The sequence below is a fragment of the Trichoplusia ni genome, chromosome 16 (genome assembly GCF_003590095.1).
Source record: "Trichoplusia ni isolate ovarian cell line Hi5 chromosome 16, tn1, whole genome shotgun sequence".
In the NCBI taxonomy this organism is placed as follows: Eukaryota; Metazoa; Arthropoda; class Insecta; order Lepidoptera; family Noctuidae; genus Trichoplusia; species Trichoplusia ni.
In genome coordinates this window covers 4,023,794-4,042,741 of record NC_039493.1, presented here as the reverse complement: position 1 = coordinate 4,042,741, position 18,948 = coordinate 4,023,794, and the positions used below count along the sequence as shown (strand labels likewise).

Genomic DNA, 18,948 nt, shown 5'->3' with positions numbered 1-18,948 from the left:
TTTCTAAGATAAAACTTCTTTGATGAGGAAAAAGGTTTTGTCAACGTAGTTGTAGTTACCAACTGTTAAGGTAGTTATATCCGTCAGTGGGGTTCTGTACCCAAAAGGTTAAAAATAATAATTTGATAGGTGTTTAATTTTTGCTGTATTTTAGTTTTCTTTAAGCCTATTTGAACAAAACTCCCAGAGTCGAGAGTCTACTCCTAAGAGAATATATTCGTATTGGCATACATTTATCTAGGCGGTATTCGGCATTTGACACTAACAAATAATGTGGCTTTTAATTTTTTTTGTTTTGTAGATGTTACAATTTCCTCCGACAACGTTCCTAACTTGAGTTCTTTAAAATAAGTATTTAATACTAGCTATTGCCCGCGGGAACGCTACAAATTGAGAATGATCCCAAGGAAACATAAAATAGGGATAAAAACTATCCTATCGGTTACTCCTGGTTATAAACTATCTGTGTACCAAGATTCGTCTAAATCCGTTCAGTGGTTTTTGCGTGAAAGAGGACCAAACATCCATACAAAACTTTCACGTTAATAATATTAGTGGGATTCTTTCGTCCGGGCAGTAGGTCTTCTATTCTTAGTATTCTTACCAGATTTTTCTGGATACCTTACACATGTCATAAAACGGTAGCAACGTTTTACAAGTACCTAAGTCCATGTTATGAGTAACAGTAATAATTTATCTAGGACATACATAGGTGGCAAGGTTTTGTCATTAAGTTGCATTATATTTTGATTTATTACATGTCCGGTTGCCTTTCTTGTCTGAAGGTTTGTAAGTTAACAACTTAGCACGTGTATGACTAAGATTTGTCTTTTCTCAAGATATTGGTACCTAATGCCTTTTCCACGGAGAAAAAGGAAACTGAGATGTGTAATATCAGAGCTAATTATTCATTGAAACCTGCGGTTGGAAAATGCGAAGGTTTTAATAAAAAAATAATGCGTAATAAATAAAATAATGAATTAGTAATTCTCTTTATTAAGTAGTTAACATTTCAGTATATTTTTAGTGAAAGCCTTTTTTTTCTTATAGACCATGCTAGACTATTCAATTACTATATAAACGATATGTAAAATAAAAGTAAGCAGTGGTCTGCGACTGTTATGAGCATGAAGTTCATGAAAGAATCAGATTACATAGATTAGGCATTATTGTTATTTGTTACTAGGATCTACAATGCGACCAGTGAAAACCAGCGAAGGACTTAAAATCGGTGTGTCCCAGAGGATACTAAAAAAGGAGGCGTAAGAAAAAATATATTCCACTTCCCTCCATAGCAAGAGGTATAATAAAATGTAGTTAATTAAATAATTAGAATAATATTTGTTGTTCCGGCTGGTTTTCCCAAATATACGTTTATATCCGGAAAAAACCCCATCGGTCACTTATTAGTACTATTTAGAATGCGCTCCGCTCGGCCGTGATGGTCACAGTAGCGCGGAGGTTGTATTACCGGCTTTATGCTTTCAAGGTTCCGAGTTCATTTCTCATGTGGTGTAAAATAAGTTATAATGCTTGACTTGATATCATACTAGCTGTTGCCCGCGACTTCGTCTGCGTGGTTAGAAGATTTCGATTTTTCTTCGCTTCTATTAGTCGCAGCGTGATGGTATATAGCCTTATATATCAGTATAGAGTATAGATTAAAAGTAAATTGATAAGTTGAAAAAGTCTGTGCTGTTTGTTAGTTATAGTTTTAGTAATCATTAGTAACATTTGAAAGGTCGCGATATTTTTTTGGTTATAAAGTCAAAGGTTCCATAATCTTTAACAAATCCTAATACAATAATAAAAAAATGAAAACTAAAACTCGTAGACAAGTCTCTAAGATTCGTAGACCCCTTCTAATTTTCTTTCTCAAATGTCACTGTTATTTTTTTAACTACTCCCGTAGTAAGGTCTTAAATCCTTGTGTCACGGGGGATTTTGCAAAATTCAAGTCACAGAGACATAGATACAAACGCTTGTCCTGCACGGAGATCGAATCCGCAACACGTCGCGCTCAGTGGGTTTGACGTGGTGACATCAACCACTCGCCTATCCGTTTTACTTTAGCAACATATTGAACTCGTATCAACAATAGACATAAAACCAGTTTACATACGCGGGGATTACAAATAAACTCGTTTTAACAGTTTTTTTTTATCTTCAAATGATAAATTAATAACCACCGAACAAGTTAGCAGTTATTGTAAACAAGGATATGATAGTTATGAAATTAGAATTAATTAATACAAATTGTTTAAGTGTGTTGTGTTGTTTTTATTAAAATATTCGTGTAAATGCTAATAAAATGTTTTTAAGTGCTGTGAGTCATTAAATATGTTAAGAATCTGTAAAAAAATAAATAAAATTTCATAACTATTAGTCATGCACTTTAGAAGTCCGAGGTTGGTGTATTTGCTTCATTTTAACTGATATTATAAATACCAAACTATGTGAGTGTTTGTATTTGTGTTTGTTTATTAATTCTTCGCGGTTAAAAGGCTATACCCATTTTAATGAAATTTGGAATTAAAGTAGTTGATACCTTGGATTAACGCAAAAGCTACTTTTATACGACTGGATTAATGAAGCGACGAAGAGGCGAGAAAAAAACCGACAAAAGCGGGCGATTGCTCGTGAAGCCGTGACAGCTAGTAAATATGTATATACAATTTTAGAACCCAAATGAATGTCGTAGCACTAGCCTCGTCGCTAAACTAGTTCAAGTTAATTAAGGAAATGCTTTATCAACTTACTTATTTACCAAATATATTGGAACGATCCATTTTACAATTCAAGTGACTTACAATGACGTCACGGCCTTAATATGGCCGCCCGGTGGCGATTGCTCTCGCATAATAATATGCAATGTTAGTTTTTTGTTTAAATTGAAAAAATCCGCGTAACGCACTGGTTTTTCCTAATATAATTCAATTTTACTTTGTGTACGGCCTTCTTGCTGCAGATATATGTTTTGAAGGCATTGTAGGTATTTTGGTTAATAAATACGAATGAATTAAAGTTGAGTAGAGTCAGCTTTTATTTGTTAAATATTAAGCTTCTAAATCAAATGCAAGTCCAAATGAAAGAAAAAAATACTCCACGAGTAGGATAGACGTCATCACTTTTCTATTTTAGTTTTTAAGCTAATTGTGCCGATGTTTCGTAGCTCTCTACCCTGAGAAGAAACGTCAAAACAACTTCAGGGGTCATCGCCTCTTTTAAAGTAATGAGTCAATAAATGGACTTTCCTGGACTGGCCTTTGAAAAAAATATCCAGATCAATCTGAACAAGCCGCTCTATACACCTAGATCGGCGTCTCACGTTTACAATCACAATAGTTTTGCTTCAAGAGATCTTGGCAGAATCTGTGCTCCAAGGTTCACATCATGACACAAATTAAATTGTACTATTTTTTCACACATACATATATGTATAGGTATTTTGCTGATATACAGGGAAATCTATAAGTTTACTTAATAACATAATTACTAACTGCAATTAACTAATCAACAAATAGCTCAGATGTTAAACACGTAAAGAAAAATCCATATATGTATACATATATAACAGTTAATAATTGAAGTAACTTAACTTAGATGTATATGCCTCGATACCCTTTTTTGTTTTAACGAGGTCCTCCGGCTTTCGGAAGGCACGTTAAATTGTGGGTTCCGGCTGTTATTCATACATCTTTGACAGTCGTTAAGGGTAATCAGAAGCTTGAAAGTTGACAGACTTTCAACCAGCCTAACCAAGGGGTATCTTGTTGCCCAGGTAACTGGATTGAGGAGGTCAGACAGGCAGTCGCTCCTTGTAAAACCCTCTTACTTTCCTGAATCCGGTTAGACTGGAACCCGACCCCAAAATAGTTGGGAAAAGGCTTCGCCGATGATGACCCTTTTTTGTCTGGCGTTAGAATCCCTGACACTTATTCCGCGGAGGAAGCGTCTTACTGACTAAACCTAAACGCTACATCATTCGCGTTTTCATTTTTCGAATAATCATACAGTTAAATCAATTTTATCCTTCAATATATCCAAATCATTAAGTTTCAATGCAACATTGTCAAGGTACAAAAGGATACACATTTTGAATGAATACTGCTTTAGGAATGTTCCGAAGGCTTTAATAGTTTTTCGATGAATGTACCAATTTACTGCGGCTAGATAGGTAGCTATTTAAGCGAGTTAGTCATAGCAATTGAATACTGAAGGTTGATTACACACGTATCAGATTGGTATAGCTTTGGCCTCAAGTAGAAGGATGACGCTTCTAAGAAAGACTCATGTCTCAATTTAATTAAGTTTCGTAAAAGTTTTGATTTGAGAGATAGAGGGTTACAGAGATTTTTAATCGAGTTAAAAAAGGTAAAGTTTCACTTTCTATCTTAGTATATTTTTTTAAATTCCAAAGATCACAGAAGCTACGTAGACTGTAAGTACAATCATAATTCATATTCTCAGTAATGTGGTTTAATGTACAAAACACATTTTTGTTTTGACTAAACATAAAAAGGATTTCAAATATAAAACTACGGTTTCAAATGAAAAAATAAAATTAAAATCGATTCATCCAATACGAAAATCTAAGGTACCTACAGACTTAAAAAAATAACAAAGGAAAACTAAAATTGAAAACAACCTCCTTTTTAAAGTGGGCTATATACCTACCATAGAGTAAAATGATCTTGTAAGACAGTGACTAGCGTTAGTTTAAAAGTTACTACGAGGACTATTACTATATATATATATATTTTTTTTTTTTCCGGGGTGAAACGCTAATATCTTCAACCCACGTCGAGGGCACGGCGTGGGGATATGTCGGACTTCCACCGACTAAAAACACCCCGGGCCCCTTCTACTGCTTTAGCCAGAGTCACGGGATCGCTCGCGCATACTCTGCGCAACTCTGGCTGATTACTATATATATACCTACTATAATACTATTGTTACTTAACCTCAAAATTTGTTTTAACTATGTTTTTTTTTAATATTTTACCTGAATGACTTTAGTCTTGAAACATTTGATTGTAATGCAAGGTGAGTATTGGAATAAAACACAGTCTGGTATAAACATAGTATTTATTTTCCTTACAATAAAACTATTTAAACACGTTATGGCTCGCAATGGTCGTTTATATCTAAGCTAACCTTTATATAATATTTACACTTCATATTTATACTTTAATGTTTGCGTTTTTACGACTGACCGTTAAAAGGTTTGTATTGACAATAATGTTTTGTTACTTCTTGTGGTTTGTTGCTTTTTTAATATGTACACATAATATAGGAGAAAAAAAACACAAAATCACAAAAAGAGATACTGGGGATGCTACTTAATTCTTAATTCTTAGTGATAGGAATTCAACTTTATTTAAGAACCCGGCAATCTCAACCGTCAAGGCAGCAAGATTGAAGACTTTTGTTCGCCGATTACACAACACACGTGATTACACAAGGTACAGGTAAATCTGTTTTATATATCGTAAAGTGACCTTTATACAAGATTCCTCATAGAACTACCTATCGAAGCAATAGGCAAAGAAAAAAGTCTAGTTCGAAAGCTAAAAAACAGATCTTATTTTGCTTTGAAATAAAAATAAATCTTATAAAATAAGTTACATCGTCCCTTGTTTAATAAAATGTATTATTTACATCGTACAAAAACAATATAGGAGAAATTGACAACTTTAATTGGCAGAAAATTAATGGATATTGTGTCATAAAAACGCAAACAATAATAAAACAAAACACGTCCAAAACATCGTAAATCAGGTTGCACTGGAGATCATTTGAATTTTAAATATTCAATAAATTAATTACGGTAATCTTAAATACACTGGTACCTGCTTAGTGGCAATAAGGATATCTGCATACATATAAGTGTTGTGGTCTTTTATTTTTTTGTAAAATATTGGGTTATGATACATAAATAATTAAATTGAATGTTTCTGATAGATAGTAAGTAATATAATTAATCTAAAAAATATGGTTGTACATGAGGTATGAAGGGACAAATAGGTATTTTTTCACTTTAACAGTGGCAGAGACAGCATACGTGCCATTACAAATATGCATTTAGCATTATACACAATTTATGATTTGTTAATAAACACCTACGTTTGTTAAGTTATTAATATGTCTTTGTCAAACCGGTCACGGCGAATACATGATTAGTGTCCAGTGTCCAACGAATAAATACCTATCTTTATGAATCGTATGCATGTTGCATATTTATAATTATCACTTGGCTAATTATAATCCATGTAATTAATGAATAGATTTTCTTCTGAATAAGCCGCATTGCCACGGCAAATTGGATATTATAAATTAGTTGTATGACAAATGTTTCCAAACGAAAATTCGAAAATGCAATATAAGTGCATAATAAATAATCTGATCTAAAAATGATTGATTGATTCATTAAAATTTGCAGAATAAACGATTTCATTTCAAACTCAAGAGCTTTGTTAGAATTATATTTTTTAAAAGCACATTTGCATGAAAATATTTTGCTAGTAGCTAGCTATTAGATAAGGGGGAAATCTGCTCTTAATTAAACTTAGAAGCAGATTTTCACCTCAATCTTATCCAAAAAGGACATTGAGTAAAAAACATTAAATTTTCATGTTATCTATTCACTGTCAAATGATATGTAGAGACATTTATGCATTTCAGAATGTCACTTAGCAAAGTGTCGTTGTTGATACGCCCATCTTGCTTTTTACAAATGCTTGTCCTATGCGACACGTCGCTCTCAGTGGATTTGGCATGATGACATCAACCACTCTGCTATTCGTGCTGTCATCTCGAGAAATTATTTGTTTTAAGTTAACGATCTCCAGTACAACCTGTTCGTTGCCCATTTGATTGAGATAATGACTACAAGGCATATTATGGCTTTACTTACATCTAAGCTAAATATTTACAACATTATATAAATTAATCGTATATTTGGTGGAATGTATTTTGTACACTCTGTGTCAATTCACATTTCGTGGATCTTATAAAGAGTTCCCCTTTTGTGTAAGTTTTCTTGGGTTAAGTAATCACCCATTGAGTAACGTTGCGACGTTGGGTACCCATGAAATAAATCATTTATATTTCCAGATGTTACAAACCAAAACCTTCGTTCGTTGTATAATTTAGGTTTTTTCCGAGTTTTCAGTACTTACATAAGTTTGCAATATCTGTTTTGTTCTTCGCTTTGTATGTGTTTAGATATGATACTGTAAAGAAAGTAGTCCTTCCAATTTGATATTTAATTCGCAATGATGGAATAGATTGGCCTCACCGAATTTTGGATACCCTTTAAGTTTTTTGCGATATTACCTCAACTAGTGGCAGGATTTAAGGAATTTGTCAAGAAGTCAAGTCAATAGACCAATCATCGAATCCAGGAGTAGGTTACATGATAGAAGTTGAACAGCTCCTATACGCCCCAGTGTGTCATTTAGTTGGAGTGGTTCCTGGCGGGGTGCGGCGTGTGGGGCGCGTGCGGCGCGTGCGGCGCGTGCGGCGCGTGCAGCGCGGGGTTGGCCACCGCGATGATGCTGTCGCCGCGCGCCGCCACCACCTGCGGACGGGACTCCTCCGCCTCCTGCACCACAACACTCTTAGTATGGGTAGAGACTTTTAATATGGTCTTATAATACTATCTAAAAAAAGTGATAAAACTGATATTTTTAACAGTAAGAACGCAATTGCAATCTATGAGTTTCGTCTTGTTAGTTTGTCACTAGGTGGCACTTGTTTTCGAAAAACTGTTGATCGGGGCCATCTTATGTAGGGAAAGAGAGATAAAGAAGAAGAGAAGAGAAATAGTTAATAAGTGTTCTCACCGGCGGAGGAGTACTCGTACTAGAATATGAACACCTGGAGTCAGCATCATCACTTTCTGCTTTCACGCCCCACCAACTAAACAAACATTTTCATTAATAAACTTTTCTAATAAAGAACCCACTTAAAAATAACTACAATACTGAATATAAAGGTGCATTACCTATTGGAGTTGCCCCTGGCTGCATCAGGACTGGCTCTCACGCCGTTGCCTTCCTCGCCATCCTATATAGGAAATTAATGGTTAATATCAAAATAGTTCATGGTGAAGCTTTAATCCAAAATGCAGCACATGCTCACATAATTTATTTATCGAGAATTTAGCGGGAAATATTTAAATCATACTTTATTTCTATAACATCTTTATTCATAACTTTAAACGATACACTGTTGTGAAAATTAGAAGAAGGTAGTGGAAGAACTCCAGATTTTTTTTACGGAAATGTCGCAAATTAATTTTATTTGTAAAAAGAAAACATGCAGTATAATATGTTAGAAGTTATAGTTCTACTCACCAGTACATTTGCCTTTACCATTCTAAAACAAAATATTCTACATTGCATACCAAATAAATAGAATTAGCGCAGGCGTTCGATTGATTAGTCATGCTTACCTTTACTATAAAAATGCAAATTAAATGAAATGAAGGTTAACGAAAAAGTTATTAGAAAGAGTGATATGATAATTAGTGCGTATCGAGTACCGTTACTGAGAACATTATTTTAGTTTCTCTAGTCTGAATATGGTGTTCCTCATGTGCATATTCTAGGTCCCAAATTAATAAGTCCCATTTGTGACTATGTGCCACTTTTTGACCTTACAAGAATGCATTGGCTCGTCTTGTAAGATTTTATGTCATTTGCCTTTACAATATTCCAATTAGTAATTATTTCCCAATTAGTTATTGCCAGCTTACAATGTGTACTTTGGAATCTTTTTTTGTTTCAATATTTCATCGACAATGTTTTTGATTGCGGCCTACTAAAACATCGCCCCTTGAATTAATGTTTAAAATGTAAGACCTTGATTTTTTCTTGGAATTTGTTAAGTAGCCTTTCCAAGTAAGACCAGAAATATATCAAAATCGAATATTTGTTATTTGATGGAATCTTTACGAGGCAAAAATACTCTTAAGAGAACATTTTTCGTCCTCATTAGATTGAACATATTCGTTCTGATCAAACATAGTCAAAAGATTCCAGAGTACAGTAGAAGCCGCGACCCGTGTTAGTTTGGTGCTAGTGTTAGTCGGTGAGGTCTACGGTAGGGGGCGCGACCTGGCGCGGCCGCTTCGCCGGCGTCTCCTCCTCGTCACGGTCCCGGTCCTCGCCCGTCGAAGCTGTTGGCGGGAGACTGTGAAGAAACGTATGAATGTTTATTACAAGAGGATTGAATATGGAGGTTTTGTTGATAGGAATAGGAAAATGTCTTTGAATTTTTTGATGAAGAACAGGTTTGAAAATGTCTTTCACCATAAGGCATAAATTAAGGAATGAAGAAATCAAGTAAGTGAGTATTTTAGAAATATGTTGTTGTCCAGGCTCTTTTAAAACATCACAATATTGACTTTACATGGACTAAGATTTATTTTATTGACAAAAACACAATATTCGATGAAGATAGGTCAGATAAGTGTCAAATAACAATTAATAATGTAACGAAAAAAAAATAATATGACAACCGTCGCTCCTAGAATTTGAATTAATAACGAAAAAGTGATATAAGCTTACCAGATAACTAATTTAGTATATAAATATTTATCACCTATCTTTTAAAATGAAAAAGTATGAAATTATTTTTAAGCACCTCAGATTTCCTTATAAAATCTATTATTAATGTCTTACGTGGTGACACATAACGTACTATTTAAACTAGAATATGTATTCGTTGGTTGAATACAAAGCAGTGATCTTATATCGTAAGGAATTTAACATGCATCTCGCCTCTCATCGCTATGTCCGGCTATCATTCATCAGCTTTAAATAGAGTCCTATGTATCACATCATCTGTTTTAACTATTTCCAAGAAAACTTTATTAAGTATATATCAACGCTCAAAAATAAAAAAATAAATATTTTGTGGAATGTATTGATCAACAATACAAATAGATGACTTTATTATATTTGATACAAAAATATTTTACCGTGTTCCATTCTGAAAGGAAAATCACTCAATACGTAACTAAATAAGGGTACGTGTTTATTTTTGAGTAGAATTGAGTAGTTTTTTGAACTCCATCAAACGACTTTAATTCATTCGGACATAGTGGGCCTTTTAGACTAGCTGTCCCCTGACACGCGAATGAGCACACGGTCTGAATGTCCGGTTTGGCACGGTCCGGTTTGATCGGAATTCGGCTTTTAATTGTTAGCAAATTTTCTTGCTTTCTCAGTGTTTATAAAACTTACCCGTGCTTAGAGTAGTGCAGGCCAGCCCGCCTCACCAGCTGCCGCGCGAGGGGGAACAGCTCGTCCCGCCGCGTCAGCAGCGCGGGCACGCAGCGGCAGATCTGAGCCGCTGCCTCGTTCACCATCACCTGGAAGATTGAAGGTGGGTCTAAGTTTAGGATAAGTCTTAAAGTTATATAACAATAGTTGCTTAGGATTTATAGGTATTAATTTTGATACTTCTAATTCGTTTTTGAATATATTTTATATCATGTATAATATTGATAAAAGTAACTAAGTAAATCCTCTTATCAATTACAAAATGGACATATTTTTAAAATACAGAGGCACAGAATCTCCATGTGTGCACTGAACTCACCTCATGTAACGTCAGCGGCTTCTCAGGTTTTCTTTTACAATCAAACCTTCCATATATTGCCGCATACTTCCTGATCTCCTCCATCCGCCGAGGGTCTGACTCCGGCATCATCATCACCAGCTCCAAGTCCTTGCACATCTTCTTTTTAGTGTTCTGCGGCTTTGGTTCAAGTTGGGGCAAATGTTTGCTTAACTTCTCCGCCGCCGCCGACAACTTTTGAACATGAACGTCAAGCAGAACTGGCGTTAGCTGAACTGGTGATGTGACTGAGCTTGGACTCGAACCGGCTGATGCAGGAGGACAGGCACTTTGAGGTGAGAAGGATCTAGAAGCGGTCGACGTGACAGGCGCCGCGGGGGCAGGTGACGGTGGTAACACTATCTTTGTGAAGGTATTCGTTTGATGGACGGGACTGGCGTTCGGTGCTGACGCTGTGGAACCACAGCTGTTGTCAGGGGCACCGGGAGACGGACTGTACATGGGTCTACTGCTCTCTGGAGACGCTACGGTTCTAGGTAACACGTTAGGCATTGAGGGGGGCATGTTTAGGAGTCTTTGGTTACATTGGATAAAAGGATTCTCAGTAGGACACAGATTGGGAACGATGGGGATTTGGAAGAGGGCGGGGTTGTTCACCCACTCCTGAAGAGCCTTTTGTAATCGTCTGACATGCAGAGGTTTGGAAGCCATGCCCACGAGAGCCATTATCTCAAGGAACTCTTCCTCACCAGCATCGCATAATTGTTGTACGTCGTCTCCACCTGAAACCCATAAATAAAAATTAACATAACCAGCACACAAAGTCAGTATTCTCAAAAGCATTCGAAGATAATGTAATTGATGCAAAAACACTGGATCCAAGACAGCACGACGAGAATTACTTATAATTTCTCAGAGTCCAAAAAAACGGACCGCGATAATAAGTTCCATACATTCACATGACAGAAAAAACTAGACCATTGTTACAAACAGATAGATTAGTCCCATAACATTAATATGCAAGACTTTCTTGTGCCACAAGTTCATTTTGCTGTGATTGTTCAACACAAAAACGTGAGATACATTAAAAAAATATAAGCTCACATACCCAGTTTTAATTTAGGCAAATATGCAAATACCTACGTGACCATTTTGCAAAGGGGCGCCGAGAAAAAAAACAAAAGGATAAGGCTGACTGGCCAAACCCTTCCTTAGCTCGAGTAATCGGCGGTATTAAAAAGTAAAAGATTAAAAAAGTAATTTGCATGTCGACGCTGAGCGCGCGTTTTTTAGCGTTATGGAGATTTTGTAAGGTTTTTTTCTTTATCTTTATTTCGTTATGAGAAAGTGTTTTTTCTTGTGTTCCTATGATCTTGCGTTTAATATGGACGAATACGTTTATTATCTTTTGATGGCCAGTTTTTTGTTCCATAATATTTTTATTACTTAAATGAATAACTGAATCGGCAATTGCGTTGTACATTATTTTTAGTTAACTGTGTGAAATTATGCTGTTTTGTTATAACTTGTAAGAAATGGTACCTTAATTAATTTTAGGTTAAATGCAGTAGCACTAAGCTCGGATGGCGAGCTAATATTGTTTTCTTTACAATGCGCATAACTTTACCAAATCGCCCACCAATCTGATAGAAATATCTAGAAATAGTATATTGTTTTCAATACCAACCCATTTCGAGTAGCGTGTCGTAGTATGCCAGCAGACTGGCGCGCTGCATCACCCGGTACAGCTGGAGCTCCGCCTCGTTGGCCGGCGCTGATGTTACTACCACTGGAAGTACAAGAGACATGTTCTTAAGGGTGGGAAGATGGGTAGACTTTGGGACTGGATAACATATTGATGAGAAATACATTTTAAGTAGGTATATACTTTTTAAGAATCCTGCTTATTATGTAATTATACTAATTATACAGATGACACTGATCTAGTAAAGTAATTGGTTTTTATGCGGAAATAGTTGGATTCATGTTTTGTGCCTTAATGACCAGCATACCATTTAAAATAAGAGCGAATCTGGAATCTTAGATATTTGGTACAGTGCGTTACTGCTCTCAGCAAGCCCTATATTCCAACCAGAGTTTTATAATCAAACACTAAATAAAATACGGATAACAGGCATCCAATATCAAGACGTAAGGCTTAACCATCGACCTTCCAGAGAATTCCGTGCCAAAACATCCTTTAAATTCAAAACAAAACTAAACAACTAACAGCGTGTATAATAAAGCCGATGATTTGCGTGCCCCAAACAATTTGAACCGGCCCAAATCGCGTGAGGAGAAGCGCAACTAAAAAATAACCCCTTTTTAATATCAACCCTAACTATTAACCAAAGAATAGCAACGGCAACGGACGACCGTTACCAGAATAAAAATAAATGAATAAGTTTTACATAAAGACCCCTTTTGTTAGCCGACGGGTTAACCAATGCGAGTTGTGCGCGGGAAAAATATCGATCTGGGTTGCTATGAAAAAAATGGTGACACCCCCAAAGGTGCACTATTGGTTTTTGTGTAGTAAAAAAACGTGGGGTGGGTAGACTCCACCCCGGGTGCAGGTAAAAAATTACATGGTGTAAAAAATTATAGAATTTTTGGGTCGTTGTTATAGGCCTAGCTTATTTACTTGTGTTGCTATTATGTACGGATTATGTTATGTTTGTTACATAATATTAGTCACAGAGTACTTGAATAATTTATCATAATTTGACAGTTTAGACATCAAACCACTTAATACCCTTCCGTGCCAAAATATCAGTTCTTAAAATAAAGTGTATAGGTATTTTACTTCTGGAAACTGCAGATTTGAACATAAATTACTTTATAAAAATACTTTTTAATAAAATAAATAATATTTTGTTTTCAAATAAGAAAAGACCTATGCCTACCTACAGGACTTATTAAACTACTAAGCCTTTTTGAACTTAGGAATAAACGCAATGACTAAACAATAAAGAAGTTTTGAAAAAAAAAATGCATGTTAAGTATGAGAACGCATCCTTTCCTTTAGATAGGGTATCTTAGGCGACGCAACTTTTTTACCACCAAAAAAAGTAATTCTCACTCATCCGATGTCCAAAAAACACATTTGCATAATCTCTTTTTATTCTTTGTGTAAAAAAATCGCCACAGTCGTATGCAAATTTCAATTTGATTCAGCAAAGGGGTAGAATCGACCACAGCGGGTACTTCGTCCTGTTTTTTCTTTAAAAAAAGTGGTCACGTAGACATTTGCATGTATTTATTACGAGTTAATTTTATGCGTATCTCACGATGTCTTGGTTTTTTGCTGATTAGTATGAAGTTTTTTTTCTTCGGTGCACCTTTGTTTAATTAACGTGTGTTATTCGTGAGAAGATAATGTTGAAAGTAATTTTTGTGTTTTTTTCTTGGGACAACAACATGTGATAGTATGAAAGTGATTGTTTCCTTGTTATTATACAATGATCTGTCACGTTTGATATTTAATAGTAGATTGTTAAAGATTTTTTTTAAGTTACCAGGTTACAGTTTTTATTTTAGATTGACGTAAAAAAGTCTTAACATCGACTGGATAAATAACCAAAAAAGACAAAAACCATGCTTCGAACCTGTATCCCTTTACCCACAAATCGCGACGTAATCTCGTCTTAATTATCAGCGTCCTAATTGAATTTCGGAATGCGGAAATTCAACAAGAAGCCGACTCTATTCCACCCCGCTCCGGTCCGCTTTAGAATTAGCATATTGTAATGTCAGTCCATTTTTATCAAATCGCTGATCATTTAGAGATAGGGCTATGCATAAACGTGGACTAGGGAATGCCCTGAGGACCGCTAACTTTTCTTTGTGCATGTGAACTGTTTGTTTGGAGGAGCTCGTGGCTAAGCTATAACCGCATAAGTGATTCGATCACAGGTTAAGCTATGCTTGACGCGGTTGGTCCGTAGATGGGTGACCATCTTTGTCATAACGAGTTCCTCCGTGTTTCGGAAGGCACGTTAAATTGTGGGTCCCGGCTGTTATTCCTACATCTTTGACAGTCGTTACGGGTAGCCAGAAGCTTGAAAAAGTCTGACAGCCAGTCTAACCAAGGGGTATCGTGTTGCCCAGGTAACTGGGTTGAGGAGGTCAGATAGGCAGTCGCTCCTTGTAAAACACTGGTACTTAGCTGAAACCGGTTGGACTGGTAGCCGACCCCAACATAGTTGGGAAAAGGCTAGGCCGATGATGATGTGAATTGTTTGTTTGTAAATCCCCCACAACATAAGGATTCAATTCCTTAGAGCGGAAGACGTTTTTCTAAAATGATTGCAGTTGTGGAAGAGAGATGCCGCGCTATAACGTGTAGTGCGCTGTCACGCTTCCACAAATACAGTATTATTAGCATTAAGACGTGATGGTTGGCCCTCTAGTCATGTATGGGAAGTGGCTCGCTTATAAAGGGGGTATTTGTAGGGTTTCATACCGAAATAGTAAAAACGGAACTTTATAACTGAGGCTCCTCTGTGCTTCCATCCGCCGGTCAACTACGAGACTGTAAGTTAGATCAACCGTAATCGCTCCGCTGCTATAACAACAAAAATATACCAAGTAAAAGTTAGGATAGAGGTCAAGTTTAGTATCGGATAGTAAGGTGTACAAATAAGTCTAAAAGACCTAAAAAATAATTTGTCCAACCGTTTTGTCTCTCTTTAGCCTATTTGAAGGGAACTCTCTAAAGCCGCCAGCTCGACTTCCACTTGACATGTTTTTTTTTAATAATCCAAGTCATTATTTTTCTTAATAGATATAGAATACGTAAGTATAGGGTGGTTCTATAATAACTTTGCTTCTAGGAAATGAGTTTGACCTAATTTGCTACAAATTGCGGGTCTGTCGGGAAGTCGCCATATGTGTTAAGCATTTGATCGTTGCTTCGTCGGGTCTTGGATTCGATTATTTTTCCTTTATTTATAGACAGAGGCTTACAAAAATTGGCTACATTATAATATATATGTTGTCATGATATTATTATGGATTGATAAGGACATCGCAACTTTGGGAGGGGGGGGGGGGCAAGGGTTCTCTCTGGCAGTGGACCTCGATGGGCTGAAATGATTGATTGATTAAAACAGCATGCTGTTTTTTTATTTCTTCCCTTCCTACAGAACCAGAGCACTGAGGGCGAAATAGGTTTGTTTGTGTTAAGATTAGCCTCATTTGAATAAATTAATGTTGTAAAATAACTATTTCAATGTTGCTACCATCACAACTACCCTAATTTTAACGTTCTTGTAACCAAACCAACCTAATAATTACCTCAGAATCTCACATTAATAAGTTTCAAATTAATATCGAATGACGAAAACCGGTTGCGAATAACAATAAAGTAATTCCCGCGAAGACACAAGTATTACCATATTTACCATAACAAATAACATCCTATCTAATTACCTACTCGGTTACCGCACACACGTGCACCGCGCACCGTGCGAAAATACCGACTAATTCTTCAATACACCAATTAGCCTGTGAGGGTTAAATCCGAAGGCAACTAAAAAACTTGTTCTTTATTCTAAGTTTGTGCGCGCGCATAATTTGAACGCATCTTTATTGTGACGGGAGATTGTCTTTGGTTTTTGGCGCGAATAACTGAAGATTTTTAACTGCAACTTTTTTTGTTTTTTTAGTTTTGAGAATGAATTATTATATTATAACAATATCATGTTTTATTTTTTTATCTAGGCCTGTGTTTTTCCGAGATACGTTATAGGCCTCAAAAAACCAGCCTTATTAAAAAAAAAAGTAATAAAATCATAACAAACAAACGGCAGGTGACCAAAGACAGTAAGTAGCTTTAAAATACCTTATAGTTATTAGAATTAGTATCTTGACATTAAACCTAAGCCTATGTCTTACAAATTCCCCCCAATATTCCAATACCAAAAGCAACTTTACATAATCATCAAATAACGGATTAACAAAAACAGTCTATTGTCAGTCATTTGAATAAGCCGCACAAAAACAGTACTCGATGAAAAGGCGCTAATGACAGCGTAGAAAACAAAATGGCGGGGTGTGCTTGCGCATCCGATTAGACGCCTTTTTAGCACTTGCATAATGATTGATATGCGTAATATTGTACCCAGATATGAATATTTATGAGCCTTTGTACAGGTTAAAGATGATTTTTTGTCTTCGTTTTTTGTTGATAAACTTCCGTGCGAAATTTGCTTTGGAACGTCTTACGTCATAAAAAAGTTTCGAAGTTTTTTTTTCAAAGTTTGTGAATAATGTAAGCGGATTTGAATCTGTAATTAAGATAATAGCAGTTAATCGGTGCTAGTCTGCCATGGAATTAAAACTAAATAATTAATTGTGTGTAGGTAATCGTTTGAGTTAAATTCCTAATTAATTATCGATGTCAATGTGTTGTACTGTACTGTATTCAGTAAACTGCAAATCACAGACGTAACACTTGACTACATCTTTATTCCAATGCAGTAAGTTCGATATTCGATATGTAATGCTACTTTTATGACGGTGTTGAGACCAACTTAGGGACCTATTTTAATAATCACACATAGTTTATAATAATTACAAATAGTTTTGATTTTAAGATAAATATAGTGTCTCAATCTGGTACCACTGTCAATACGGAATTAATGCGTTTATTTATTGCAGAAACATTTTTTTAATTTTCTACTTTTACGAATACACACCGATTAAACTAAATGTTTAACAAGAAAAAAATATTTATGGATAACTTATTTGTCACGCAAATAGATTTAACCGTACTTTAGAAAAGTTTGTGAATTACAGCTTTGATAACCATCAGTAATTAAAGACTATAATAGCAGAACGCACGCTTCTGTACCTACGCATAGTCCAATGGTTCATTGAATGGTACCCCGACAAACCCACTGAGCACGACATGTCACGGGTTCGATCCTCGCGTAACACATACATTTTTGTAATTCACGAATGCTTCTGAGTCTGGTGTCTTGAATTTTTGTGACATTAGTAGTTGCAGGAGTAGGGAGTAGTTTGAAAAAAAAACAACTTTCTTTGTCTTATCAAACAAAAATAAAGTCAGCTAATAAAAAGTCGTGATTATAAAAGTTCTAAGGCCACATGACTTCCGCCGAGATGAGTTCAGAAAAAACCGACAAAAGACAATGACTAGACGATTTACATACGAGATTAGAACCGAGGAGCTTTCTTCATACGATTTGGGGTTCACACAAAAAATACGAATCCAAGCTCAAATCTATCAGCTAAAGTTTGGATAATCCATTATTATATATGTCACTATAAAATCGTGAAACAAAAAAATATATCGTTCCATAGATTTATCTTCAAAGTATTTTTTCATTAACTTCACAGGCACACAGGGCCGTAGAAATTGGCACAAGAAAGGGGAGGCTTATGCCCAGCATTTCGAGGACAAAGGCTGTGGATGATGATGACGATGGAGTAATGAAAAAGGGTTATTAACATTTCGCGGGATCGTATAGCCAACGCGCGTAGTCGCAATAAAACTTTAAACATTGAGTTCCTTACATTTTCTTTCATTCAATATTTTTATTAAACAATAATATTACAGCGTACTTACTTCAAAAAATGTACGGATCCCTTAAACACGTCTCATTAAATCCATAACATTTTTTTAGTTATTTTTCCATCAATCGAAAGTGAGATTTTTGGGCAGGTGGCACTGACCCAAACGCTTTTTCTAGTAATTAATCAGTGTTGCATCTGTTCGGTAATTACGACCCACCGGCCGCATTTGAAGGGTTAATCAAATATAATAAAGAAATTAGTTTGACCGACATCGACATGTGTTTCCAGCGGTATTCAGCTCAAATTAAAATTGAACTGAAAATTTTATTTGGAGGTAATTAATATCGAGAAACTCTAATAATTCTATTTTCTTTCAAGCTTGACATATTAATTACCCTCGCAACTATGTACAATGCCGGCTACCATATACCTATATATTGTATTACGAGCCTAAAATTGTTTTATGACAACAATAAATTCCTTATCAGGGAAGAAATACAACCTAACAACTAACTATATGATTGCTAAATACATTGTACTAAATTCAGGAACAAGTAACAAATTTCCTTTATTGTAGATCACAATTTAACTTAATCCGTTAAAGCAGTCCAAGTCCAAGAGAACAAATATTAAATAATCTTCGTTTTTCCTAAAAAGAAGATATTTCAATACGAGAGAATGACCGCGGATTTACAAATAAATCGCCAGCCTTTGGGTTTTTTACTACTATTCATCCCTGTTTTTGTTCGCTTATAGGGTCATCACACAGTAATGTTGCTGTTGGATTAATATGCAGGATGTGATGGTTTATTGTTT

General features: G+C 35.6%; 1 protein-coding gene across 1 annotated transcript; it reads right to left on the bottom strand.

Annotated features, from left to right (window-relative positions):
* Positions 1-7,459: 7,459 nt before the first annotated feature.
* LOC113502076 (NGFI-A-binding protein homolog) lies at positions 7,460-13,289 on the bottom strand. Its single transcript, XM_026883456.1, has 7 exons — positions 12,278-13,289; positions 10,612-11,372; positions 10,254-10,381; positions 9,123-9,198; positions 8,009-8,070; positions 7,848-7,923; positions 7,460-7,606 (listed from the first exon to the last, which is right to left on the bottom strand). Exons 1-7 carry the CDS (start codon positions 12,459-12,461, stop codon positions 7,460-7,462), a joined length of 1,434 nt encoding a protein of 477 aa, XP_026739257.1. The 5' UTR covers positions 12,462-13,289.
* Between the last annotated feature and the right edge of the window lie 5,659 nt (positions 13,290-18,948).